The 26755-nt window shown below is 46.8% G+C and overlaps 1 protein-coding gene across 2 annotated transcripts in view; it reads left to right on the forward strand.

Moving 5' to 3' along the window:
• Positions 1-25976, forward strand: part of ACTN2 (actinin alpha 2) — a 65949-nt gene extending 39973 nt beyond the window's left edge. The window contains exons 8-21 of one of the 2 annotated variants that reach the window (XM_036074097.2): positions 2109-2194; positions 3603-3695; positions 5451-5681; positions 8362-8509; positions 10268-10418; positions 13148-13256; positions 14678-14818; positions 16320-16502; positions 19162-19296; positions 20386-20565; positions 21201-21347; positions 23282-23347; positions 24148-24306; positions 25747-25976. In XM_036074097.2, the coding sequence (XP_035929990.1) occupies positions 2109-2194; positions 3603-3695; positions 5451-5681; positions 8362-8509; positions 10268-10418; positions 13148-13256; positions 14678-14818; positions 16320-16502; positions 19162-19296; positions 20386-20565; positions 21201-21347; positions 23282-23347; positions 24148-24306; positions 25747-25905 (1988 nt within the window). In that variant the 3' untranslated portion in view covers positions 25906-25976. Of the gene's footprint in view, positions 1-854; positions 941-2108; positions 2195-3602; positions 3696-5450; positions 5682-8361; positions 8510-10267; positions 10419-13147; positions 13257-14677; positions 14819-16319; positions 16503-19161; positions 19297-20385; positions 20566-21200; positions 21348-23281; positions 23348-24147; positions 24307-25746 lie in introns of both variants that reach the window. The other variant, XM_036074096.2, reaches the window with a different exon arrangement.
• Positions 25977-26755: the final 779 nt, after the last annotated feature.

The raw sequence follows: 26755 nt of genomic DNA on the forward strand, positions 1-26755 counted from the left end.
TATAGTATTTTCTGTGTAATTTCTCACAGGAATCTTCTGTCAATCATGAACTTGACTGACTTGGGTGTGGGGCTCACTGCGACAGGACTACCCAGCAGGTCTCCCTGCCCGTGACTCTGTATCCTTGCTACACCTGCCCTTGGACTTATCACCCCCACAGCGTTGTGTTAGCATGTCCTTGGTTCGGCCAAGTCCTGAGCTGGTTGCCTCCTGTCAGAATGCTCGTCCCTCCAGCGCAGCCTTGCTGTTGACCTCAATTCCTGTCATTGTGTGGGGGCCTGGACCCTCAGTGGGGATTCTCAAGTGGCTCCTTGGGCCACTCTCCCATGAACTGTTACCCGTAGTAAACACTGGAGAAACTTATCCTCCTCTTAACCATCTGCTGTGCTTTTTAAAAGGTTCTGGAAGTTGTTTCTCTATTTTCCTCCACAAACCTTTCCTTAAGGTGAGCACCAGGCTTGGGTTCCTGGGTGTGTAGGTTCTGTGTGGACTCGCAGAAGGGATCTTAGTTGACTCCCTCTGTGTCTGCAGCGGGAGAAAGTCTCAGGGAATGTTCTGTCACGTGCATCCTGTGGGCTTCCAGAACTCCGATTCTGGCCATGGATATGACCTCCTTGCCCATTTAGGGCCCTTCTGCATTAGCTGTGTCCTTCTCTTTGGCAATTCTCAAAAGTACACAGAGAGCAATGACTTTGTAGGTCCGACTTCTTTGACTGGAGCCAACGTTTTATCCACATAAGTGTGGGAGGGGTGCGGTGGGGAGATTCATTGCTTTGACTTCTCCGAGGCAGCACTTGGCCGAAGCCTGCGGGTGCTAGAACATCCGAGCAGTTAACCTTCTTTTCTCCACACAGATTTAGTATACACTGCCAGACCTGATGAGAGAGCCATAATGACTTATGTTTCCTGTTACTATCATGCTTTTGCTGGTGCACAGAAGGTGAGGATGTAAAACATGAATCACCACTCACCCTTCACCTTCTGTGTCTTAATTTTTTTTTTTCCCAATTGTTTTTCTCTTTTCCCCTCTCCTCTGAGTAAGGAGACCTGTCTGGTTCTGAGGAGGCAGTCATTTGTCTTTTTTAGTCTAGTTTTCTTTGAAACTTAGTTTCTGTCCATGCAGTAGTATGCTGTTCATGTTTGTTTTCCAGAAGATTCCATGCTGTGACACAACCCCACATCCTTTCTAGGCATACCCTCTGAAAACCCGATGACTAGGCTTTACCCTTTAGGGAATTACACGGTCTCTTTTTAACTGCATTTTATCCAGTGACTGAACGAAGTTTAAAGTTAAAAAGCAATTCAGCAAACAGTGGTGTCGCCAAGGTGGAAGGAGAAAGGTTGTGTGTTCACACGGTCCTGTTTTCTCTTCCCGTTGGTGGTTTCGGCAGCTAATACAAACGGTAGCAAGAATGACAATAAGTACGAGCCATGTCTGTCCTTCTCTTTAGAGGTTTTGTTACCCTTGGTGATTTCTGTAAATGGCAAGGTAAGTAGGCACAGAAGAGGTTAAAAGCCACGTCCTCTCCAGTGAGTCTTCCCCCCCCCCCACCGCCCCACCCAGGAGCCAGAAAGCCGACAGGAAGGTGGGGTGGGGAAGGGGCAGGAGAGAGGGGGCCCTGGGGCGCTGCCAGTGTTCCCAGCATGTCACTCCCAAGGCGAGACGTGTCACTCAGAGCAGCAGTGACAGAGGACCTGATATGGTCAACAGATGAGCGGACGTGGCCTCACGAGTCACTAGGAAGTGATAACAAGCCCTGATACGTAGCACATGGTCCCCGTATTCATGCCTTGACTGCACTTGTAGAAGCTCATCACGGGGCGGGGGAGGCGGAAAGCCCTCAGCTTGATTATTAAAAAACAAAAACAAAAACAAAAACAAAAAAAAACAACAACAAAAACATGCTGGTTCAAGTCATTCAAGCCCTTCTGTTCACAAACCGTGTCCGTGCTGGAGAGCCTTCCTGAGCTTTAGGATTGTGGGCCCCAGACACACACAGAAAATGGATCGGTGTAAACCAGTTTGTTCTTCCCTCTGTTCACCCTGGTTTCTACTCTTCATCTGTATGTGTGTTTGTTTTCTGTGTTATTTTTTTCCCTCCCTTCAGACATTGTGAACACTCCCAAACCCGATGAAAGAGCTATCATGACTTACGTTTCCTGCTTCTACCACGCGTTTGCGGGCGCGGAGCAGGTATTCAGCACGTGTCGATCGGGGCTGCCGTGCAGTTCTTCTGCACCGGTTTTAGTTGTGTGTGCGTGTGTGTGCGTGCGCGTACGTGGGTGTGTGTTCGTGCGCTTCACATCTTACCTTGGAATCTTAAGTGTGTTGTGATGACCTAATACGCCAAGTTCCAAACTGTGAATCCTTCGTGTTTTTTAACAGCTTTAACTTCAGACAGTTCCTGAAGTGTTGTTGTTTTTGTTTTTAAATCTTTCCTTCCTTCTAAGATGTTGCTTTGATTTCGTTAGTTAATTGTGGGAAACGTTGGTGCTTTAGGAAAAAAAAAGTGCCTTGAAAATGGCGCCACGGTCACTGAACAGTGACGGGGAGATTTGACAAGGACAGATGAGTGCCTTCCTGGTGCCCCTTGTTCTTTCCGCCTAGAAACTGCCTTCACTGTTCAGTGATTTGTTCTAACACCTTTCAAGACTAATCTTAATTGAATTGAAATAGTGAAAGGATAACGATGTGAAAACCTCAGAAAAATTCACATTTCTTAAGACACACATTGTGGGCGAACGTCCCTCAGCTTTCTCCTTATTCACCTGTCTCTCGCCCCTTCACATAATCTACTTGGAGAAAACGGATGGACTGGGGGTGGGGGACACAGTATGTGTCATTTCTGTGATTTCTCAACGACCGTCACCAGCAAATGATGCTAACTGCAAACGGGGCTTTGGAGGCAAGGCTTTGGGACGGGCTGGAGGCCAGGAGGGGCAGCTTGCTCTTCTTAAGTCGTCACATGGTCATGGTTCCGGGCACTTTGCCACCCCTGGCCCAAGTTCCCCTCCACAAGATGATAACTGAGAATTCTGTATACCTTGATGACGTCTCATGGAGGTCACACAAATCTTAAAGCAGGTTTAGCTCTGGGGAAGGATCCCATCTAGCAAGTTCTGGTGTATTCATTTCAGGACAAGAGGGCTTCAGCGAACTCGGTGCAATGACAAGATAGATTCAGGACCCGGTTAGTTTTTTGCTTTGATTTCCAAAGGCTAATGCTATCTAGAGAGTTCTGGCCCCATAGTCATGAGGTCAGTAGAATGCTCAGGTGGACGTTCAGGGACGGGGGATTTCGGCTTCCTTGACCTGTATATTTCTGTCACTAACTTGCTTGATGTTTTACGAAGCTTGCGTTTTAGACTAATGGTATCTCCCCATTATTCCCCACAGTACATTCAGCCTGCCGTGTAAGTCTGTGTAAAACAAGGTGTGAAATGACTCATGGTGTTCAACAGCCATACCCTCAGTCTTCCTCCACCCCAACCTTGAATCAGCACGCCATCTCCTCATTTCCTCTCCTGCCCCACCACGTTCTGTTTTGTGCATGCGCATCCCTGTCGACGGAGCTGTTCTGTTTACCTATTGTGTTTTACAGGCCGAGACAGCGGCTAACAGGATATGTAAGGTTCTTGCTGTGAATCAAGAGAATGAGAGGCTGATGGAAGAATATGAGAGGCTAGCAAGTGAGGTAAAGGAAGCGGGTGCCCGGCAGTCCTGTCCCTTCCCACCCAGAGGGAGAGGCATGGAGGGGGACACACCGGCTGTCAGTGTTTTCTTTCTTTGCATTTTTCGTCTCGGACAGAATCAAAGTGGGAAAATCCACTTGATCTCAGGGGTTGCTCATCTTGTAGCAACATACTGATTGGCACAAAAGTCATCACAATGGGCTCCCCAACTGTCCCAAAGCATAGAGGTAGTTTGCATGTTTGCAGACACGTGGGATGTGACTCTATGCTCAGCTCTGCACTGCCAGGGTCGGACACCCCCCAGGGGACACCGCATTACTAATTTTTTTTTCCTGCTTCATTGGTTACTCAACTCACCTAGTGTGCCCTCTGTTACTCAGAAGCCCTGCTCCACGCAGCAACTGAGCATCCCAGACACTGGCCCAGCCCGTTGTGAGACACGGCTCGGCCTTGTGTGCGTGTCTATGAATATCTAGAGGGAAATGTGGGGAGGACAGAGTCCCCCATCCAAGGTGTTTGAGCATGAATGTCCATGATGCCTTCTGCAGCTCTTCAGCCAGATTCTTGGTTAGAATAGCACTTTCCATGTTGCTCTTCTTTCTGTTCTGATTAGAGCATAAATAGCAACAAAGCAGTCTCATCACTGCTGCCATGTTGCTTCCCCCAGTCAAGGGATGGGCTGAGTGAGCGGCACACCACACCCTCTCTGGGTTGAACTCAGTTACAGTGACACATGTCTGTGACCAAATGATTTTTGCTCTGACTTGATTTACCTGATATTTGGTCTGTCCTGGGAAGAGTGTCAGGATACTTGGAATAAGTCTTCCAAAGGAGTGGTTAATAGTAATCTGATCTGATGATATTGAGTTTATGTTTTCATATTGCTGCTATGGGAAAATTCGATTTGGCAGCATTGTTTAACCCAGGGACCAGCTTCAGGGTAGAGGCACGACCGGGACCAAAGGACAGACAGTAGTTCTGTCCTTCCTTTTCTTCCCTGGTCCTTCATTTATCTTCCTCAAACCCTTCGACTGTGGGTGTATCACCATTTTAGCGAATTTTTATTCTTACCTGCTGTCATTTTCCAAGTAATTACGAGTATCAATTATTAGTGGCTTTTCAACTTGCTCGTAATTTGAGAGAAGGGGGCATATATACTTCATTCTTAGGAATTCACTACCATTTTCACTTCTATCATGTGGATTTCCTCAAAATGATAAATTAAAATATAACTTGGCATTGAGTCAGTCCCAGATTTACAATGTATCTTTCTGGTCGATAGATTCATGAGATTTGAGCTTATTTGAAATAGAATTACATTTTAAGTTAAACCCAGTCCTTTTCTGAGTTTCCATCCCATGTCAGGTTTTTGTTTTTCATTTGAAAGCTCCATCCAGCATTTGTCTGCTAATGTCTAGTCCCTGAGTTTCCTGTAAATGTCACATTCTTGTGAAACATGACTCGTGCTGACTTTCAGTTTTCGACCTGTATGTGGGACTGTGGGGGTGATCACCAGTGGCCATGGGGTGGGGTCGGGGGCGGGCGGCGCTGAAGTTTTCATTCATGCCACAGCGCATGTGCTTAAAGATGCCTTTTTATCCTCTCCCTTCAGTCCAGAGTATTCTATTCATACTCTGTCATTTTAGGAACATTCGGTGGAATGCATTCCAATTGTCAGGTGCTTCTGTTTCTCACCTGGGGGTGGGGGGCTGGGGTTTGCTGGCGTCTCCAGCAGTATTTGTGTGTTTTGGGAGCAGCTGTTGGAATGGATTCGCCGCACGATCCCCTGGCTGGAGAACCGGACCCCCGAGAAGACCATGCAGGCCATGCAGAAGAAGCTGGAGGACTTCCGGGACTACCGGCGCAAGCACAAGCCGCCCAAGGTGCAGGAGAAGTGTCAGCTGGAGATCAACTTCAACACGCTGCAGACCAAGCTGCGGATCAGCAACCGGCCCGCCTTCATGCCCTCCGAGGGCAAGATGGTGTCGGTGAGTGCCTGCCCCCGGACCCGGTTTGTTTCTGAAGCCTCCTCTCTGACGGGCCGCCCAGAAGGCCACAGGTCCTTTCAGCGAATGGTTAGGATGTGGGCCCTGTAACCGCGTCATTCGGGATGTTTTTTCCCCACCAGTGTGCGGTTCTTGGCCCCAGTTGCTCCTGGGGTGGTGCCCCGCCCAGAGCGGCCTTTACCGCCTCCCCTGCCCTCCCATGACCTGGCCGTGTCTTCCCGCTGGACCTTCTGGCACCTGCATCACGTGCCCTCTCTAACCTGTGCTTAGGACCCGGTCACATTTCCAGGGCCTGGTGCTGCATGGGTCTCCCTCCCCGCATGGTTGGCTTCCTTGCTCTCCAGAGTCACTTGCACCCGCACCTGGGTCTCGAGAATCGCAAACCTTGCCACCTCCTCTGCTCCTCGTAGCACAGTGCTGGCCCTCGGCTGCCCTTTTTGCAGAACCTCCAGGAGTCGCTGGTGGCAACCCTTCTTAGCCCCTCACTGCTCCTTTACTCCTTTTACTCTTCACCCTGCAGCCACCTGGCTTGTCCCCTCCAGAGACCGTTCCTGTTGGGCTCAGAGGCCCCATTTCCATATTCTCTGCCACTTTGACCCTTTTAACCACGCCGTTAACCACGCCGCCTCCTTGAAACTCCTTCTACTCTCGACCTCACCGTTTCCTTCCCACCCCACGGAGTCCTTCCACACACGCGCAGAGCTTCGCCCCCCACCGCCACCCCAGTCCGTGGGAGGACCTCTCCCGGGCATGGTGCTGACCCTCTGCCCCGTACCTCCCAGGGGATCTCCCCCGGGCTGGTGGCTTTCCTCACCACCTGAAGGCCAGTGCCTCCCCAGCTGTGCATCTCCAGCTCGGACTTTTCCCCCAGTTCCAGGTTCATGTATCTGCGCGGACGTCTCAGAGCATTTCAGACCCGACCTATCCCCGAGGCCCTCTGTTTCATGCTTGTCTTAGCAAGTGGCATCACCATCCCTAAGTTACGGACGCCCCAAGCCCAGGTGGCATCCCGGCTTCTTCCTTTCTGTCACCTTCTTGTGTGCAGTTCTTCAGCAGTCCCGTTGGCTTGGCATCCAGATTCTATCTTGAATCTGTGCTCTGCGCTCCACCTGCATGGCCATCGCTATCTGCTGAGCCACCTCTCTCTCTCTCTCTCTCTCTTTGCACCCCGCAATGCCCCTCTCACTGGCCCCTAAAATTCACTATCTCCACAGCAGCAGCTGGGCTCTTTTTATTTTTTATTTATTTTTTATTTTTTTTAAAGATTTTATTTATTTATTTATTTGAGAGAGAGAGAGAGAGAGAAACAGCATGAGAGGGGATAGGGTCAGAGGGAGAAGCAGGCTCCCCACCGAGCCGGGAGCCCGATGTGGGACTCGATCCCAGGACTCTGGGATCATGACCTGAGCCGAAGGCAGTCGCTTAACCAACTGAGCCACCCAGGCGCAGCTGGGCTCTTTTTAAAATGGAAACCAGAGTGTGTTTCCCCTTCTCAAAACCCTCTTGTGACTTCCCAGAGTATTTAGACTAAGATCCAGATTCGTGAACCTGGCCTAGAGGATCCCATGTGATCTGACCCCCTCCACTCCCTGCAGATGGGTCTTTGCTGCTGCACCCCCCACTCCCGCGTGGCCTCACCTGCCCCCCACACACGGGACCAGCCCCCCTCAGGCCTCAGCGCTCACTCCCACCTCTTCACGTAACTGGGTTTTTCTGTCACTGAGGTACTCGGCTCACATGCCATCTCCTCAGACGCGTCTTCTCCAAGTGACCAACCTGAAGGAACCCCCCACACTGGGCTCTCAGCATCACCTGACCGCGTTTAGTTTTTACCTCAGAGCCAATCACTCTCTGCAGTGACCTTGTTTAATCATAGTTGACCCTCAAACAGCACGAATTTGAACTGCACGGGTCCACTTACACATGGGTTTTTTTTCAATAAATACAGGACAGTACTGTAGATGTATTTTCCTTTTGATTTTCTTAATAACATTTTCTTTAGTGTGAGAATATGGTATATAACACATATGACATACAAAATGTGTTAATCAACTGTCTACGTTACTGGTGAGGCCTCTGGTCAATAGTAGGCTGTTAGTAGTTAAGTTTTGGGGGAGTCAGAGTTTGTACGTTGACTTTCATCTGTGCGGGAGGTTGGCGCTCCTAAGCCCCGTGTTGTTCAAGGTCAACTGTACTTATTTCTCCTTTCTCCCCCAGCAGTCATGCAAGCTACTCAGGGGCAGGGAACCTTATAGGTGTCATTTATTCTTCTATAAAATTCTCTTGCTAGCGTCCAGGAAATGGTTGTTGATGGCGGGCTGGCTGGTTGAGCCCAGTCTGATTTGAATCGAGTCACTTAGAGGCGTCGTCCTTTTCAAGCCAGAAAATTAAAGCCCTGTAAGCCTTTGTCCACATCTGGACAAGTATCAGGCATTTATTGGCTGGTGAGAACAACCATGTTAGTTTTAAAAAAGGCCGGGCGGTAAGTAAAACCTTTGAAAGCCAAAACAGCAGAATGGTTATTTGGGGGCTGGACGAGGGGGAAGCAAGGAGAAGAAAACACAAAAGAAAACCGGTCAGACTTGTGGCAGAGAGGGGATTTGTAGAAAAGCCGGGCCGCAGGTTAACAAACCTGCCTTTGCTTGTCCTTGAATGCCCCCAGGACATTGCCGGTGCCTGGCAGAGGCTAGAGCAGGCGGAGAAGGGCTACGAGGAGTGGCTGCTGAACGAGATACGGAGGCTGGAGCGCGTGGAGCACCTAGCGGAGAAGTTCAGGCAGAAGGCTTCGACGCACGAGACGTGGGCTTACGGCAAGTGCAGTAGCCTGGGGTTGGGTTCCCGGAAAATCCAGGTTGAGCTGTGGGCAGAGCCACAGTGTGCGGCCTCTACACACCCCGTCAGTGACCCTGTGGGCAGGTGTCCCCGCCCCTCTCCACACCGCTGTCCCAGTCCTGGGTTTCTTCAGGAGGTGGGTGGGGAGACTTCTTTTCTAGCGGAGCAGATAATGTACTTTTTCACAAAATGGCACTCGAAATGCATTCTTCCCACACTTACTTACATAAGTCTTGGCCTCCCTCTGTCTTCCCCCACTTTTGTTCCATTCGATCCACAAGGATCTGTTTATTCCCTGTCGGTCAGACAGCCCGGGCCCAGAAGCTAGCTTCTGCTGCTAGCATGTTTATTACATGCCGTGAAGCAACAGAATTTCCCATGGAGAAAATCTGCTTGGAAGGAGGAATGCAAGGGACCATTTTCTACAGTCTTAGCTTCCTTATTTCACTTAGATTCATCTACTTTCAGTCCTTGCAAACGTATCTCTTTCCATAGCCATGATACTATGATCATATATATATATATGATTTTTTTTTTGGCTGTCTGCTCTTTGCTGAGGTAGAGGAACATAACATTCTCCCCATCACATCATCTATTTTGAGAAAGGTCAGGGACGTTCCCCTCATCCTTTGGTTCCCTTTTGCTTTGGTGTTGTCTGATTGTTGATGTTGCCCAGCAAGAGGGTGAGAGGCATGGGCCTGGAGCCAGGCAGGTTGGAGTCCCAGCTCTGACACTTCTAGCTATGTGCTTTGGATGAGCTCCTAATCTCTCAGTGCCTCAGTGTCCTCTTCAAAGTGGAATACCAATAATACCTCCAACAGAGGCTTTTGATGAAGATTTAATGAGTTCACAATATAAAGTTTTTAAATCCGTATCTGGCGCATAGGAAGTGCTGTGTTGTCATTGTTAAATGTGTGAAAATTTGCCTTCCATTTCAAGCTTTATAGAATTAAAGTCTAAAGGTCATCAACCAGGGAATAAACGTGAGTCCATCTACAACCACAGCAGTTGCTTGATTTAAGAAATATTTGTGGGGAAATAGGTGGAGGTTCAGAGAGAGAAACTTCTAGTATTGTCAGGAAAAAAACCACAGCCTGTATTTAACCACAGAAAATAAAGCTTTCCAACAAAAAGGTTTGGGGTCAAGGTTCAACTGAGGGCAGCCTGGTAGAGTACAAGTGTCTTGTCTAACTATCCCAGGTAATTCTTGTGAACTAATAATTATTAACTGAGCATCACATACTGGAAAATCAGATACTTGTTACTCAGGATTATGCAGAATGCAGATCTGTTATTTCACCTGGACTCAGCATGCTTCCCCCCTTTATGTGTCGACACGAGCTTTTATTTTTATTTTTTTAAGATTTTATTTATTTATTTGTCAGAGAGAGAGAGGGAACACAAGCAGGGGGAGTGGGAGAGGGAGAAGCAGGCTTCCTGCCGAGAGGGGAGCCCGAGGCGGGGCTCAATCCCAGGACCCTGGGATCATGACTTGAGCCGAAGGCAGATGCTTAACCGACTGAGCCACCCAGGCGCCCTGGACACAAGCTTTTAGAACACAGAGGGACTCAGGCAACGTTAGCACAGTTACAGCCCGGAAACTGATAACAGCACCACCGTGTTTACCCCCTTCTCCTGGTTCTTTGGAATCATAAGCATCACCGAGAACTTTGCAGGTGCCAGGAAGCTGATGTGGGCCATCAGAGTGTTCGTATTCCCTTCTGCAACCCTTGCAGGCAAAGAACAGATCTTGCTGCAGAAGGACTACGAGTCGGCTTCTCTTACCGAGGTCCGGGCCCTGCTGCGGAAACACGAGGCCTTTGAGAGCGACCTGGCGGCGCACCAGGACCGCGTGGAGCAGATAGCGGCCATCGCGCAGGAACTCAAGTACGTGCTGTTGGGTTCGCAGGCCCAGGTGCTCCCATGCAGCCGCGCAGCTCTGCCCGCCGAGCCCACGGGCCGCGGTACAATGGAAGGAATCCCCTGAGAGCTTCCCAGAGCATTTCCAGGGCAGTTTCCATACTCAGTTTATGGAGAACCAAGCTGGAGGCTTCTGTGTTTCTAAGCAGCTCGACAGACTTCAGCTTTGCTTCTCTGGATGGGCTAGGATCCCCGTGCCCTCCCATCCACAAGCACCCCGCAGCCCCACCCCAGGCAGCTCTGCTTCCAAGAGGGTGAGAAGTGAGCGTGGAGGACTGGGGTCCAGCTTGGAAAGGCCACCTCTCCTAGGCCGGGGTGCAGGACATCCACACACCAAACAGAAATGCCTGCCTTACCTCGGGGGAGGAGACACCATGGCCCCACTTTTTCTGGGTCATCAAATATGTGCTATTTCATTTGCGTGCTTTCTATTTTATGGGAGGGACCAACATGGATTGAGTCCAGGCTGGTGTAAGCCCCAGGGGGAGTTCTCAGGTCCCACTTGTTGTGGGGTGCAGCCTCTGGCTCTGGCCCACCTGTGGGGAGACACCTCCCTGCAGTCTCTCGAAGCCTCTTTTTAAAGACCCTTGCCCCCTTTGGATAAGTACCGGATGTCATTCCCAACTCCCTTCCCCCTCATTGTAATCATAGACATACCTGCAGAAGTTTCAGAGCCAAAATTACATAAAGATAACTGTCACAAAATAAGTTTTAAAAACATATAATAAACATTTATTTTCCTATGTTAAAGTTTAAAACTTTCATATTCTCACTTTTGACTAGAGCAAACTCGTGAACTAACAGATACGGCCTCTTTTAAGAGTATCCTGTTATTTTTTTGCCTTGGTAAATAAACTCTTACTCATTTGTGATCTTCAGAATCCAATTTGTACACTAGATTATACCCTAGATTTGTGGTCTTTACAAGAGCATGCTTCTTGAATGTTGGGTGTCTGGCTACTTGTTAACAATTGCAATTAAAATAAGGGAGGAAAGAAACTCACGCTATTTAATGCTCTATAACTTCTCCCGTGAGTAATTTGGAATGGTTTTAAGTGTTGCCCATAAAATTTAAGGAGTAATTTTGTATTATTCTTCCTGGTATCCCCAGTGTCAATTTCTTCACACTGTCCAAAGAGGCACCACATACAAAATTTAAATCTGCATTCATCTCAATGTATTCCTTCCTTGTCCTTTTTACCTTTCCTAAAGTAATAAATCAAAGTGCTCGTGCAGCTCTCAAAGTGCAGAAAAACCAGTATGTACAGTTATGCAAACCCTCACTCCTTGAGAGCAGGTATTTGTAGAACTCTTTGTGTGACCTTTCTATGAATTAGAAAAATGAGAAATGGATATACCCCTAAAGGTAATGATGGGGAAGTGAGCATTGGTGTCTCCATTGTGGATCCAAAGAAGGATCTCAGGTGGTGGTTTTTATTCTTGAAGTCTTTATTCTCCGTGATATTTGCATTTTGAAGAGCCGTAGCCTTTTTGACTTTGTATTCAAGGCTGTGCAGATGGCTGGTATGTTTTGTTTTTTGCGGGGTATAGCAAAGAGCCCAAGAAGCTAAGTACATCTCAGCTGCATGAAGGGTTATATGTATGTAGAAAGCTGCTTGTAAGCTGAACAGGCTTTACCCCCTGCAAGAACCCTCAGCTCACAACCACGGAGTGCGCCCTTTATTCAGTAGCAGAAGCAATAATATTCAGGACCGGACAAGTTAATATTATTTAAGAGGAAAAGAAAAGCACGTGGTGGGCAACCATTGTCTTAATTTAAAGTCGAAAGAAGAAAGAAATAAACTTAAGCCTCAGGGAAATGGATTTAGTAGGATGGGTGGGTGGGCGGGATGGGGGTAAGGGGGTTCCTTAAAGTTTGCCTTGGACTGTTTGCAAAGAAGTCTCTCCTAAAGGTGTCTTTAAACGTCTGTGAGTCTTGCTTTCATCTTAACTTTTTATCCCCAGAGATATGAGGTGAACCTTCTAGTTGGGAATTTGTTTGAATGCTAAATTCACCTTACAAAGACCACAGTAGGTTGCATAGACTGGGCTGGTGGGGAAGAGGGGTTACTTTGTAAGAAACCATGTTGTTCTTGCTGTCACACCAGGGGCATTAGACAAGTCAGAAGTTCTGTCCAGAAGAGGAAGGGCTCTCTGGTCTGCTAGTTTTTCAAGGTCCCTGCAGTGCTAGATGAAGCCACAGCATCCTTTCTGGACGTGGCACTCCACCCCAGCCCTGAAGCCCAGTGCCTTTTGAGGGGAACCAAGGACACAAGGGGGTGCAAGCTGACACTTCCCTCCCCCTTGACTCACTTTGCTGTCCCAGTCACTGTGGCTTCAGGCGGCCCACAGGACTGTCCTCCAGGTCAGGTGGTTGGCTTTGTTTACAGGTACACTGCCATTTAAAAATAATACTCTGGGGCTGGGCCAGATTGAAGTCAGCTTGGGGCACTGAGGAGACAGCATTTCTGTCTGTGTAGAAAACTGTTGGACCAGCAAGAGTTTTACTCATTCTTCCTGGAATCTGTCAAAGACTAATGATCATGTTTGCCTTGGTGACAGTTGACAAAACCCTGAAATACCCTGCCATTTTTCTGTCAGATCTTTAAAAAAAAAAAAAATCAGTTTATTTTGAGCCCCTGTCTGTTTTCCTCATAACATCAGGGAGAGTTCATCTTCATTTTCACTTCCCCCAGTGAACTGGACTATCACGACGCCGTGAACATCAACGATCGGTGTCAGAAGATCTGTGACCAGTGGGACAGACTGGGAACGCTTACTCAGAAGAGGAGGGAGGCCCTGGAGGTGAAGCCCTGGTGACCTGACATCCCGTCAGCCACCTGTTGACATGAGATCTTTTCACAGAGGCTCTTGAATGAAGTCCTTGTTACTAATCTTCCCTGTTTTTCTGTGGCATGCCGCGTCTAAAACAAAACAGGTTGTCTCGTGAAAGGAGCTGCCACAGAGAATGTGAAAAATAGGATAAAGCGTGAAATGCAAAGTTGGTAGCTTTGTCCCATAATTTATCCATAGAGTGGGGAAGCGTGCTTTTTTTTTTTTTTCAGTGAAGCATGCTTTTTTTTTTTCAGTGATGCATACTTTTGAATTAAAAAAAAAAGAAATCCAGAGCTAATAAGATTAGGGTATAAACCCATTTTGTATCAGGTAGTGATTACAGTGAATTCCCAAAGGGCCCTCTATAAAGAGTATATTGACTTGGGGAATCAGGAAGAACTTCACGTGTTGCCAGGCAAACGCAAAATGGCAGCAAATGTTGAAAGAAAAAGGGATATGAAAAGATCCAGGATGAACTTGGCCTTAGTCAAGTATAAAACTTGGATAAGCAGCAGAAAGTGGATGGTATTTAGCTGTCCCCGTTGTCTCTCACCATGGAAGACTCCTATAATGCGAAGGAAGGAGGCAATGGCCAGTTTTCTGAGTCTTTTCACTTTTAAAATACATGACATCCAGCTTCCTAGATGCCAAACGGCTGTTACATAGTCTCCTAAAGAAAGGAAGTGAGAGATAAAGGACCATGCATGAAACAGAGACTGCCCCCGCCACAAACACTTTAGAACAGGAGAAAAAAAATGAGTAAGGACAGAAGACTTATAGATAGGGGGTGCTTTCCCTGTCTGCCCCCAGCATCTCTGCCCCATGAAACAAGTACAGTGTTTTCTGTGGCTCGAAGCCATCTGCTTCCATGTGGCCAGAAAGGCCGAGAGGAGCTCTGTGTTAGATCCTGAATGAGGATTTGAGAACATTAAACTGTAGTTCTGTGTCTTCACTTAGGTAGGTGAATTCTGAGAAAGGCGTGCATCTTCTCTGCACACTGTTGTCTATAAAGTGAGGACGGTGTGTTGAGTGTTGTTACCTAGCGTAGTTAGGGAATCAGAGCTAACATTAAAGGTACTATGTTAGCCGAAAGCAAGTTACTATATCCCCCCTACGGATTCTCAGTTTTCAGAAAAGTAGCATGGAGCAGAGGACTCTCCTTTGAAAACAAGGCTACTGTGGATGTTATTAAATCCTTTTTTGATTCAGAAGCCACTTGAGGGACCTGCTGGGCTCAGTCTAATCATGAACACTGGCTGATCTTGTGTATACACATGCTAGTGATGAGCGCATTGTGATTAACACAGTGTCAGATAATAGGTTGATTGTTTGTCTTCGGAGAGAATTTTTTTATTCATCCGTGATAACACTTCTATTTAACTTACCTCCAGAGAACTGAGAAATTGCTAGAAACCATTGATCAGCTTCACTTGGAGTTTGCCAAGAGAGCGGCTCCTTTCAACAATTGGATGGAAGGTGCCATGGAGGACCTACAAGACATGTTCATTGTCCACAGCATTGAGGAAATCCAGGTAACTGAACCCCCAGCTTCGTGCTCGTACTGCGCTAGAGATGAATTGTAATTTTAAAAATGTAGAATTCTTTTGTTTTTTACTAAAAAAATGTAGCTAGGAAGCCCAAATTACCCTTTGACCCTTATCTTAAAAACGTGTATACTTCTCTTTGCTGCAACTGAAAAATTAACATCCATCAGACAATGGTGAATACATCTAAAGGGACCTGTTCTTTAAAAAATACCGTGGAATCATTGGGCAACATAGACATCTACGCTCTTGGGAGGTATTCGTGGGAAGGTATGAGTTTATTGGCTGCTGAGTTAAGTACTTTGCAAATATATGCATATTACTGTTTTTTAAGATCTATATAGTTTTGCTGGTTCCTAAGGCATAAGAAACCACAAAGCAGCACCTCCTGTCTCCCACAAACCAAAATGTTCTGCTTCTGATTTCTTCCAGAACTTCAAAGTTGTGAGTAAGACTTCTATAAGTAGTCGCGTTAGGGAGGAGGGTTACTCTCAAAGAGCCAGGACCCAGTCTATTGAGAGACCAGTGTACAATGAATTTGATGTACAATGGAATATTAAGGGAAAATACTTCTAAATTCTTCTTTCTGTAAAATAGGTAAATCATCAAAAAGAATCCAAATATGAAGGAATGCTGAAGGTTCCAAATATAAAGGAATTTGAATCCACACATCCCTGCCAAGGAATATTCTAGAAGGGTTTGCACCTGGGTGTAGGGGGAAAGAAATTACTTTGTTGAACATTGCATTTTTTTTTTTATTTGCATGCATTCTTAAGCACAGGTTAGCAACCTAAAATCATTTATTTTTGGAGTAAGTGAGACATCTAAGTTTGCCATGGAAGCCATACTGGATGCATGATGTAGTTTCTTTGTTTGGTGAAAGGTCGATCTCTCTATTGCAGCCAGTCTCTTGTAGTGTCTAAAATGACTGTTAGCTTGGCACTGGGAGGTGGTTTACGTGGCATCTACACACAGCAGAACAAAGGGGCCACTGTCTTATGCGTTAGGGCCAAAGGATAGGTTTGATAAATGGGATTTTAAAGCCTTAGGGGGAAAGAGTTGTTTTTTTGTGGCCTTTTCTTTTTGAGAAGTAGGGCTGTATTTCCTGGTGGTCTTTAAGTATAAAGGCAGCAAATGTGGCAGCTAAGTTCTGTTTGTCGATGGAGAGTAAGACCGAAACAGTAACTGGGGATCAAAAATTATGAAAACAAACATTTTTTAAAAAAAGAAAACAGGTTTATTTTTGTTTTTTTTTTTTTGAAGACTTTGGATTCATAGGCATCAATTAGTCATCACGGTTATCTTTTTTTCCATTTTCAAGGAACCTGACTTTGGTGCAGCAAATAGCTTTATGAAAACATCCAGAATTTGTTTTCCCTGCAGAGATTCCTGCCTTCATAAAAGGCATTCACACGTGTGCAGAAGGAACAGCGAAGCCTGTAAAATTCACACGACAGTAAAGTTCTCCCCACTTCTGTCCCTGGGTTAGAGTCTGATCACTGCCCACGAGCAGTTCAAGGCAACGCTGCCGGAGGCGGATGGTGAGCGGCAGTCCATCATGGCCATCCAGAACGAGGTGGAGAAGGTGATCCAGAGCTACAACATCAGAATCAGCTCCAGCAATCCCTACAGCACTGTCACCATGGATGAGCTCCGGGCCAAGTGGGACAAGGTGGGTGACTGAGGACCGGATGTGGGACAAGGTGGGCATTCCTGAAGCCACGGTTGAGGGAAGAGGTAAATACTTGGGGAACAAGAGTGACTGATTTGCATGACGGTCGGGGTTTTCGTTCACCCCAGATTTCACAGTGTTTGAATCATGCAAACATCCCATCTAGCAGATAGAAAGGAGCTCTGAGGCGCTGTACAAAATGCAAGACTTTTATGGGCAGAGGGAAGCGGGAACAGAGAAGTTATACCAGGCAAAAAAAGCCGGTTGGTTATTGCGAGGCTATGTTCCTTCAGGGGTCTGTCGGGCAGATGACCTAGTAGTGCTGATCAGGCTATTGACTGTTTAAGATTCCATTCCTGGGCGAGCAGAAACTGGAATTGAGTCTTGGGTTGGTGATGTGGGGCTTAGCCTAAGTGACTCCATTTGGGGCCTGTTGTCTCGTTTTTAACAGATGAAATATGTTAGACTCTTAAATGCCATTGGGCAGCCTCTGATTTGTAAGGAGAGAAAGTTAGAAATGTTTTTCCTTAAGGAAGATCTTACAAAATGTTGGCAAAATCAGTATAGGTTATGAGACTAATACCATAAGGGAAACTATTTTTAAAGCCCCCACTGAAAATTTGGTGCGCTCAAGCCTGCCTATAGTACGTACTTCATTAAATAATTTTTAGAATATGGGATAGACACTTCCCAAATGTGTGTGAATTTTAAATGCAGAAAAATCGCCTAGAAAACTGGGGAACTCAAGTACTCCTGCTGACTTGCTGCCTTTTAGATTTTGGGAAACTGTCCACAGGTTTAATTATAGTCCACATGGGATCATTTGAGCCTTTTTGTCTTGTTCTTAAAAAATTATTTTCATGGTTTAAATTATAGCACAGTCATCTCCGTATGCTACTACAGAGCCTCCCAGGAATAAGTTCACCAGGTGGATTTGAGGTGGCTTGCTATGAAAACACACGTGCAACGATTGTGCAGTTATCAACAGTGCAAAAGAGGAGCAGACCGGGTATGGGGAGGAGAGAGGGAATCTGAGAGACAGGACCGACTGACTGCGTTTGAGCTTCAAATTTAGCTCGGGCCTTCTGACAGCCATCATGGAAAAGGGAGACATGTTGAGCTAAGTCGTCCTCCTGAGGAAAAGGGAAATATGTCCTTTCTTTTTTTTTTTTTTTTTTAAAGATTTTATTTATTTATTTGAGAGAAAGAGAGACAGAGAAACAGCATGAGAGGGGAGAGGGTCAGAGGGAGAAGCGGGCTCCCCGCTTAGCGGGGAGCCCGATGTGGGACTCGATCCCAGGACTCCAGGATCATGACCTGAGCCGAAGGCAGTTGCTTAACCAACTGAGCCACCCAGGCACCCGGGAAATATGTCCTTTCTTAAAGTGGGTCAAACATTTCTCCCAGCCCGAAGTTAAAGAGCAGAGCGGGCACGTGGATTTTTGTGAACGGGACATTATGAACAGTGATGTCTGTAGGAGCAGTTTTGCAGAAAACGCAAAAAAGACGTTTGAAATAGTTCCTTTGTCTGTGGACGCAAAGAGAACTCAGGCAGGGCGTGAAAATGTAAATCACCGGGTACAAATGGAACAAGAAAGACGTAGGCTGGTACAACGCTTTCCTGCGATCCCACATTAGATAGGACTTGAACTCATGAGCCTAACTAGGGTCCTTAACTTTTTTGTGTCTTGGATCCCTCCAAGCCTGTGGATCCCTTCTGGTAATTATATTTGTAAATTCATAAAAACATTTAAGGTAGCAACAGAAACAAATGATGTTAAATATAGTCATTAAAATGTTTTTTTTTTTTTAAAGGTTTTATTTATTTATTTGACAGAGACACAGCGAGAGAGGGAACACAAGCAGGGGGAGTGGGAGAGGGAGAAGCAGGCTTCCCGCTGAGCAAGGAGCCCGATGCGGGGCTCGATCCCAGGACCCTGGGACCATGACCTGAGCTGAAGGCAGACGCTTAATGGACTGAGCCACCTAGGTGCCCCCATTAAAATGTTTTTTAAAAAGTTGCCATGTGGTAGCAGATGTGCTTCTGCACGGACACATTTAAAAGCAGGGTCTAACAGCAGATCTGATCATTTTGAAGCAGGGATGAGTGTGCATGCTATTTTGAGAAGCAGGCAATAACTAATGTTATATGAGACTGTGATTTCTACTGTGGTCAAGTCACAGCACGGCTAAATATGACTGTGGATTTGCTGCCCACTTTCATAATCGAAGGAAATGCTAACTTTCAGTTAGAGATCGTGAAAATAAAGCTGTCAGCTCTGCCTCCTTCAAGTTCACAAATCCTCTGCGCTTTGGACCAGGCCCCTGAAACACCTCCCCATCCCCCCCATCCCTCCCACCCCACCCCCACCCCCTGGCTGCAGGGACATCCAGGTCCCTAATGCAGACACACCCAATCTTTCCGCTGGTTGGCCACCAAGACTAGACCCAGCTCTCCCTTAGTTCCTGTAGTAGGGGCGCCCGCTCCCCCCCTCCTCTCCCTACTTCCCCTTCCTCTTTCTCCCTCTTCCCCTCTTCTCCTTCCTCCCCACCCTCCCTCTGTTCCCACCCCGACACTTTGGACTGTTGGCACATATCTTGGTCACTGCTATTGGATGCAAGCTGACCTCTAATCCCTGTTGCCCTTGGTCCCTGACAGGTGAAGCAGCTCGTGCCCATCCGGGATCAGTCCCTGCAGGAGGAGCTAGCCCGCCAGCACGCCAATGAGCGTCTGCGGCGTCAGTTTGCTGCACAGGCCAATGCCATTGGGCCGTGGATCCAGAACAAGATGGAGGTAGGGCGGTGCCCTTCCAAAGAGCTTCTTGCAACCCTTGAAATTAGTCCCTGCGTTGACCCAACAATGACACCTCTTCTGTTTCTGTCCTGGTCGCCCCGCTCAGTGCTGTGAGGGCCCTTCGTGTCACGCCGGGCTTTACTCCTTTGGGCCCCCGAGCTCGTGTAGCCTGTGGGCATCAGTGCAGTGCGTGGGGGGGCCCGCTAAAAAGGGGGCCGAGGCTGTTCTTGCTGCCATCTGTTCATTTTGTCATTAAAAAGGATGTCAGGGCTCTTTCTTGGGTGTTCAGCCTCTGTAGGACCTAGATTTTTTTTTTTTTTTAAAGATTTTATTTATTTATTTGAGAGAGAGAGTGAGAGAGAGAGCACAAGAGGGGGGAGCGGGAGAGGGAGAAGCAGACTCCCCGCCGAGCAGGGAGCCTGATGCTGGACTCGATCCCGGGACTCCAGGATCATGACCTGAGCCGAAGGCAGTCGCTTAACCAACTGAGCCACCCAGGCGCCCAGGACCTAGATTTTAAACCCTCCGTCCCTAAGGAGGACATGTGAAGAGTCACAAATGCTTTGCATTTTCAGAACATTTAAAGAAAAGTGATCTTGGAATGACACTGATTTCTGGGTTCATTTTATCACTAAGAGCAGCCAAGAGACATATATTTGCCCTTCTTGTGTTTCTCCCAACCTCCCTTTTGGTGATAAAATGTTACCTTTTCTCCTAAAGGGAGAACCTGTAAAAATACAGGAAATTCTTTTGACCCTCCAGTGCTCTTAAATCTGTCTGACAGCTTCTTTCCTGCAGAACGTCCCCCAGCCTCCTCCAGAACGGGGCAGCTCTGATGCAGGGAAGCTTCCATCTTCGGCCAAAGAAGAAATAACTCTTCTCTTAACCACTCTTCCTCCTTTGCTGTTTTGGATCTTGGTTGATGCCCCCACCCCCCCACACCCCCACCCCGCCAAGCTGCTGTCACGCTCTGGGACTGCCATCTCCCACCTCACAGGATAAAATCGGGGCACTCTGGCGGCTGCCGAGCCCCAGCGTAGCATCTGAGGCCGACTCACCGGTTTGCCTCCCTCTTCTTGCCTCTGTCAGGAGATTGCCCGCAGCTCCATCCAGATCACGGGGGCCCTGGAAGACCAGATGAATCAGCTGAAGCAGTATGAGCACAACATCATCAACTATAAGAACAACATCGACAAGCTGGAGGGAGACCATCAGCTCATCCAGGAGGCCCTGGTCTTTGACAACAAGCACACCAATTACACCATGGAGGTACAGCGCCCCACGGGCTGGGTGGCTTTGCTTCCGGTTGTGACCATTTCACCTCCTCTCGGGGTGTCCCCCCCACCCCACTTGTCTCTGTTCCTGTGGGAGGTGCTACACTGTGAAAGCGAGGGATCTTCAAGCCTTCCCTGTCACTGTACGTGAAAAAGCTTTGTGAACTGTGTCAAGAGCTATGAAAGTGTTAGTTTTCTCCGTCATCATCCTCACTAGCATGACAGTGAATTCATTGCACCACTCGCTCAGGGAGTAACTAACGGTTCACGTTTCTACCAGTTTGGCCCCGTTTGCTCCCCCTGGGAGCAGGCAGGTGTAACCCAGGGCCCATCCTGCTACTTGGTAAATGGAAAGATATTTCCAGCGACAAATAGACTCTCCATTGTGCATCTTATTTACAAAGTGCTGGTCGCCCCTGTGAGAACCCCGCTGTCACTTCTGAGCGCTTCCCACTATGGAATCTTAGGAAGAGTGAAAAATTAGAATGAAAAAAATATAAATAATAACAGAGTTGAGTAAGCCCTACTTCTCTCCCTCTGGGTCTAAGCCGTCCGGTTAGGAAGATCAGGAGGGCAAGATTGATGTGCTGGCAGGACCCAGAGCTGACCATTTCCTTTTTCCTCGAGTAGCACATTCGTGTTGGCTGGGAGGTGCTGCTGACGACCATCGCCAGAACCATCAATGAAGTGGAGACCCAGATCCTGACGAGAGACGCCAAGGGCATCACCCAGGAGCAGATGAATGAGTTCAGGGCCTCCTTCAACCACTTCGACAGGGTACGTCTCCCTGGACTTGCCCAAAAGGCGACACTGGGGATGTGAAATAATATTCATGCTCTTAGTTTAAGTCTCAGTGCCCTGTAAACATTACAGGGAAACCGGATGATTAATGCCAAAGGAAAACAGCCACCAGAAAGGCAGTGCTAGGCTCTGACGTTGCACACGGGGACTCGAAGTGGAGGTTCGTGGGCAGCATTTTGCAGGTGACCTGATGGATGCCTTTGTAGCCGATGGCAAAGCTAGATTCGTTCGAAGGAAAAGTGTGTCCCTCATGCGCTGTGGTTGTTGGACTTAGATCTTTTCTAAAGACTTAAATGCAAAGCCCTGAGGTACTTTTCCCAAGTTACTATTTAGGTGAAGCACCTAATGAAAACTTAACCACTGTCTTGACATGTAAAATTTAATTTTTTAATTAATAAAATGGACTCGTGACATGTTTTAAGGAAAATGCACCAACCGAATGATGACCGTTTTCATGGTAAAGGCATATAAAAAGTTACGTGCTGCTTTTAAAATATTACCTGGGATTTTGATTTGAATCATATTAAGTAAAACCAATTCCTTATAAGAAGATTCCGTTTGCTTATCATATGGCTAAAAATGACTTCTTAGGCCGCATACCGTTTGCTAAAGATCCCTAAAACAAGGATAGTCTGTTTCTCTGTGCAGGACATTGTGTGTGGTTTACAGTGATCAGTAAACGGTTCTCAGAATGCCTCTGGGCAGGGCAGGTTGTGAGATCAAGCCGCGGGTCAGGCTTGCGCTGGGTGTGGAGCCTGCTTGAGATCCTCTCTCTCGCCCTGCCCCTCCTCACGCCTCCCCCCGCCAAAAGAAGTCTCAGGTTCGGACCTGTTAGAGAGTTCAGACTGTAGACCTCTGATGGGGGCCTGAGACGTAATAAAGAATGGGCACAGCTATTTGAATCCAACATAATGAGATTGTTTTTTGCAACTGAAGTCCGAAGGAGGACAATGCAGAACCTGCCAAGTTAAAAAAAATGCATTTAAATCTTAAGGAGTATATGCTTTGGGGGAAAAGAAGTTTGCTTGAAGTCCTGGGGAGAGGTGTCAGGGACGCGGATCCATTTCTCTTCATCTTCTGGTTGAATACTGAGGGTAGGAACAGCAGAGGGCACAGCGGATGTGCCCCGAGGGGCTCTTACCGGAGCTTTTAGAGCGTAGACAGAACACGATCGTGGCTGTGCTTCAAAAAATGTGCGCAGCCGCCTCGGCGAGCATGGCCTGGAGGGTCAGAGGCAGGGAGAGGAAGTGAGCAGAGGGTCTCAGCACGTTAGGTCTTGGGCTTTGTGTCAACGCCTCAGTGTCCGTAGAGCTGGGGTCGCCATTTGTCCTGACCTGGCCTTTTTTCAGCTGTGATAGCGGTTGTCCACGTGGGCCTTCCTGCTCGCTGCCCTGTGCAGACCCCCGTGGCACTTGGGGTGGGGAGGCTGTGATGCCTGGAGGGGCCACGCCATCCTGGCCAACGAGCCTGAGACTGCTTGTGGGGTCCGTGGGCCTGAGTTGTAGGAGTGCTGTTGTTTGGGGGGAGCTTCACAAATGAGGACCCCCCAGGGGCCATGAGAGTGGGATAATTTCTCACAACACCTCAGGCTCTCTCACCAGCAGGTGGCAGTCATTGGTTCCTGCTGGGTCGTTCTTGTGGCCCTGGGTGATTTTTTTCAGCTGCTTTCATGAATGTGTAGTCTCCTGTCATTTTTACCTGGTAGTTATCCGCCCCCCGCCTCCTGCTTTTTCCTTTTTAAGAAACTATTTTGTAACATCTCCGTGTTGGCTCCATCCCCTTATAAGTCAGTGGTGACCTTTCCCGTCTCCTTGGCAGGGCTCCACGGGGCCCGTCTTACTGGATTCTGTTCCGTTCGCTTGTTCGCTTTGTCCCTATTTCTCAGCGTCTCTGTTCTTATTTGTCGGCAGAGGAAGAACGGCCTGATGGATCACGAGGATTTCAGAGCCTGCTTGATTTCCATGGGCTATGATTTGGTAAGACAGAAGCTAAAAATTTACAAGGATTGGATGGATATTTTCTTGAGTTTGGGCTTATGTTACAGGAAATGACTAGCTTCGAGTATGATAGCACATTTGGGATCGGTTCCCTTTCATTGTATAGGGTGATCTTCTTGGAAGCTTTGCCTGCTGCTGTATGAAAATCATTTCATAGAACCAGAGCATGTATTGTTATTCAGTAATTGGTCAGATTGTTTTTCCTAGTGAAGGAAGAAAACATGAACTTTTTTTTAAAACAGCTTTATTGCAAACTGTAGTTTCCCCATATAAAGTGTATACATTTCAATGGCTTTTAGTAACCTGATGATTTTCAAAGTGCTTTTCCCTCTGATACTAATGTGTATTTTGAACATGAGCTGCTTTGATTCTTTTCAGGCCCTTAAAATAAAAATCACGAGAGCCGTGTTCTGAACTGCCTTCTACTTAGCAATGTTACTCTTGTTGGTTGTAGTCAGAGGAAAGGCCCCTCTCCCTCACTCTCTCCCAATTCCTCTTCCAGAAGTACGTTCAGGCCTGACGGCTACATGGGACAGAGAGAGGAAGGAATTCGGACATTCGGGAGCTTCTGGCTTGATGTTACAGTAACTTGTAACATCATCTGATGGCAATAAACTTAAGTCGCCCCTCTGGGGAATTTGTTCCAAAGACTGAAGGGAAATGCAGGGACTATTTAACTTTGCAGACCATTAGGATTGGCATGTCAGGAGTTAAGGGGAATGGTGCTGTTGAGGATTGTGTCTTGTTGAAGTACGTGTGTCTTTGCAACCTTGCCTCAGGGCGAGGCTGAATTTGCACGCATCATGACCCTGGTGGATCCCAACGGACAAGGCACCGTCACCTTCCAGTCCTTCATCGACTTCATGACGAGAGAGACGGCCGACACCGACACGGCCGAGCAGGTCATCGCCTCCTTCCGGATCCTGGCTTCTGATAAGGTCTGCAGCGACAGATTTCCTTCTGCTTTTGTGCGAGCTCATGGCATTGTTCTAGTAAAGCAGGGAGCAGCGTTGCCAAGTAAAAACCATTTTGATATTAGTGTATTTTGTATCACATCAGCAATGAATTCAGAGAGCCGCAAGTAAACCTACCAATGGCCCACACAGAACAGAGAAAACACAGACATTCTGTTCCCAGCATTTGTGTGGGCCTCCCAGGGAGTTTGACAGAAGGAACCCAGTGCATATTTTGTAGAGTTTTTTGTGTGTGTTTCACTGGTTAAACTCCATTTTACATTCTGGGGTCGGGAGACTCAGAAGAAACTGCACAATTCAGGTAACTGTGGAACTGGGAACCTTTTCTTAAGGATCGGTTACCCTGACTTTGGGCCCGACCATGGAAGCCAAGTTAAATATAGCCATTCAGTCATTTAAACTATTGGCAAGCTTTGTATTACACGTAGCCTAGAAATTAAGTAGGAGTTTAACGGCAAGTTCAGAATTTTCGAGTCTCATTCCCCAAACAGTAACAACATCTTAGTAGGTATAAATTCAGTGTGGAATAGGATTCTTTTACTCTGTGTTCTGGTTGAGAGGGAAGAAGAATTTAGCGTGTTGAAACATCAGCAGAGCCGTGTTTATTACCTTACAACATCAGACAAGATAAACTATCCTGCCAACAATAATGTATGTTTTAAAATTAAACCCATATCCTGAGGATGGGGGTAGAGGGAGAGAGCCCATCTGATCAGGAGATAATAAACCAAAGCTCACCTAACCCACCCATTCCCCAAAAAACCCTACTGTAAGTTAAGCATATTTGCTATTTATTTATTTTGACTATTACCCAACTGGTCTGTTTTACCGGAATTATCCTGTTTCCTGTTGGACATATGACATTTAAAAAAATACGTACATTCCATTGTTAAATGTCAGTTTTATCTTGCTTTACAAAGAAGTTTTCTCCAGTGGCAAAATTAGCTTTTTAATAACCTGAGTAGAAAAATGACTCCATTTTCTAAAAACACATATCACATACGTTAAAAAAAAGAAAACGATCATGTTAACTGTCCCTGTATTCTCATCAGCATATAATATAAACCGCAACTATCCCTTTATCTTTCCACTGTGACTCTTAGGTCACAGTATTTTTCACTTGCATGATGGCTCAGTTTGAGAAATATTGATGATAGTCCTCTCTCTGCCTTTATGAAGCCTATTAAATTTCCTGCTGGCCCCAAGACAAATCACCTTGCAGATTGCTCTTAGCAGTGAAACGCAGCCTTCTGTTGGTCCTCTGCTCCCATGCCCGTTAGACCCCCTGCCTTTTGTCCTTTATTTAAATTAAACAAATGCAAGGCATGTGTAAGGATCAAAACCGTTTATATTACAGCGTGTTCCACGATTGAGCTTACAAACCCTTGTGTGTGTTTTTTCCAGCCGTACATCTTGGCGGAGGAGCTACGGCGAGAGCTGCCCCCGGATCAGGCCCAGTATTGCATCAAGAGGATGCCCGCCTACTCTGGCCCGGGCAGTGTGCCCGGCGCCCTGGATTACACTGCGTTCTCCTCCGCCCTGTATGGGGAGAGCGATCTGTGATGCTGGGGCTCTGTAATCACTGATCCCATCAGAACGCAATAAAAGCTGAAGTCACAGTTGGTTTCCTGGAACCTTTGACAAGCTTTATTAAGTTAAGAGAGAGAAAAAATAGTTTGCAGCTCAGTAGGTTGCCAGCATTGTGACATGGCTGAAGTGAAGTTTCTATGGTTGCCCGAGGTAGCGTGTTTCATGAGTAGGTTTCTTTATTTCTGGATTTGTAGGTGAATACAGTGAGATAATCAGGTTTTTGTTTGTTTCTTTGATAAAACAGCCGATGGCTCAAGCAGTGTGAAATTAGGAGGCTCTAGGGACAGAAGAAAAGTAAAAAAAATGGGAAATTGCAAAATACCCAAGATTCAAGATTAGGAGAAAAAAAAATATCACTAATTAGGTGAACGTTTGATACTTGAAAAATATTCTTCGTGTTTAATATGTTTATGTGATTATCCCTAGCGCAGTATGTTTGGTATATTAGTGTTTTACTTTCTTGCTTATCCAAAGATTAGGTATATTTGAATTTAATATTGTCCAGGGAATAAAAACCAACTACCCAAAAGATCTTTAGTCTCGAAAACCTTTTAAGTAGAGATTGTAGTCAGCTCTTTATCATTTAGGATTAATGTAGTCAGTTAGTGGGTTTCAATGCCTTTCTGATCCTCCAAAGTAGGGACCTCCTCAGGAAATACGAAAGTCAGTTTAATTGCCAGTGAGGAAGATGAAAGCACTAGATAAAATGAGGGTTTTTTTAGGATTATTTATTGATTCCAGGTCTCTGTGCTTTTTCTAGAGCTTGTTAGCACAGGTTCTCCGTATGGAAGTGCTCTGTTTTTATATAAACAAGTGTCCGTAG

Source organism: Halichoerus grypus, chromosome 7, assembly GCF_964656455.1.
Source record: "Halichoerus grypus chromosome 7, mHalGry1.hap1.1, whole genome shotgun sequence".
Taxonomy (NCBI): domain Eukaryota; kingdom Metazoa; phylum Chordata; class Mammalia; order Carnivora; family Phocidae; genus Halichoerus; species Halichoerus grypus.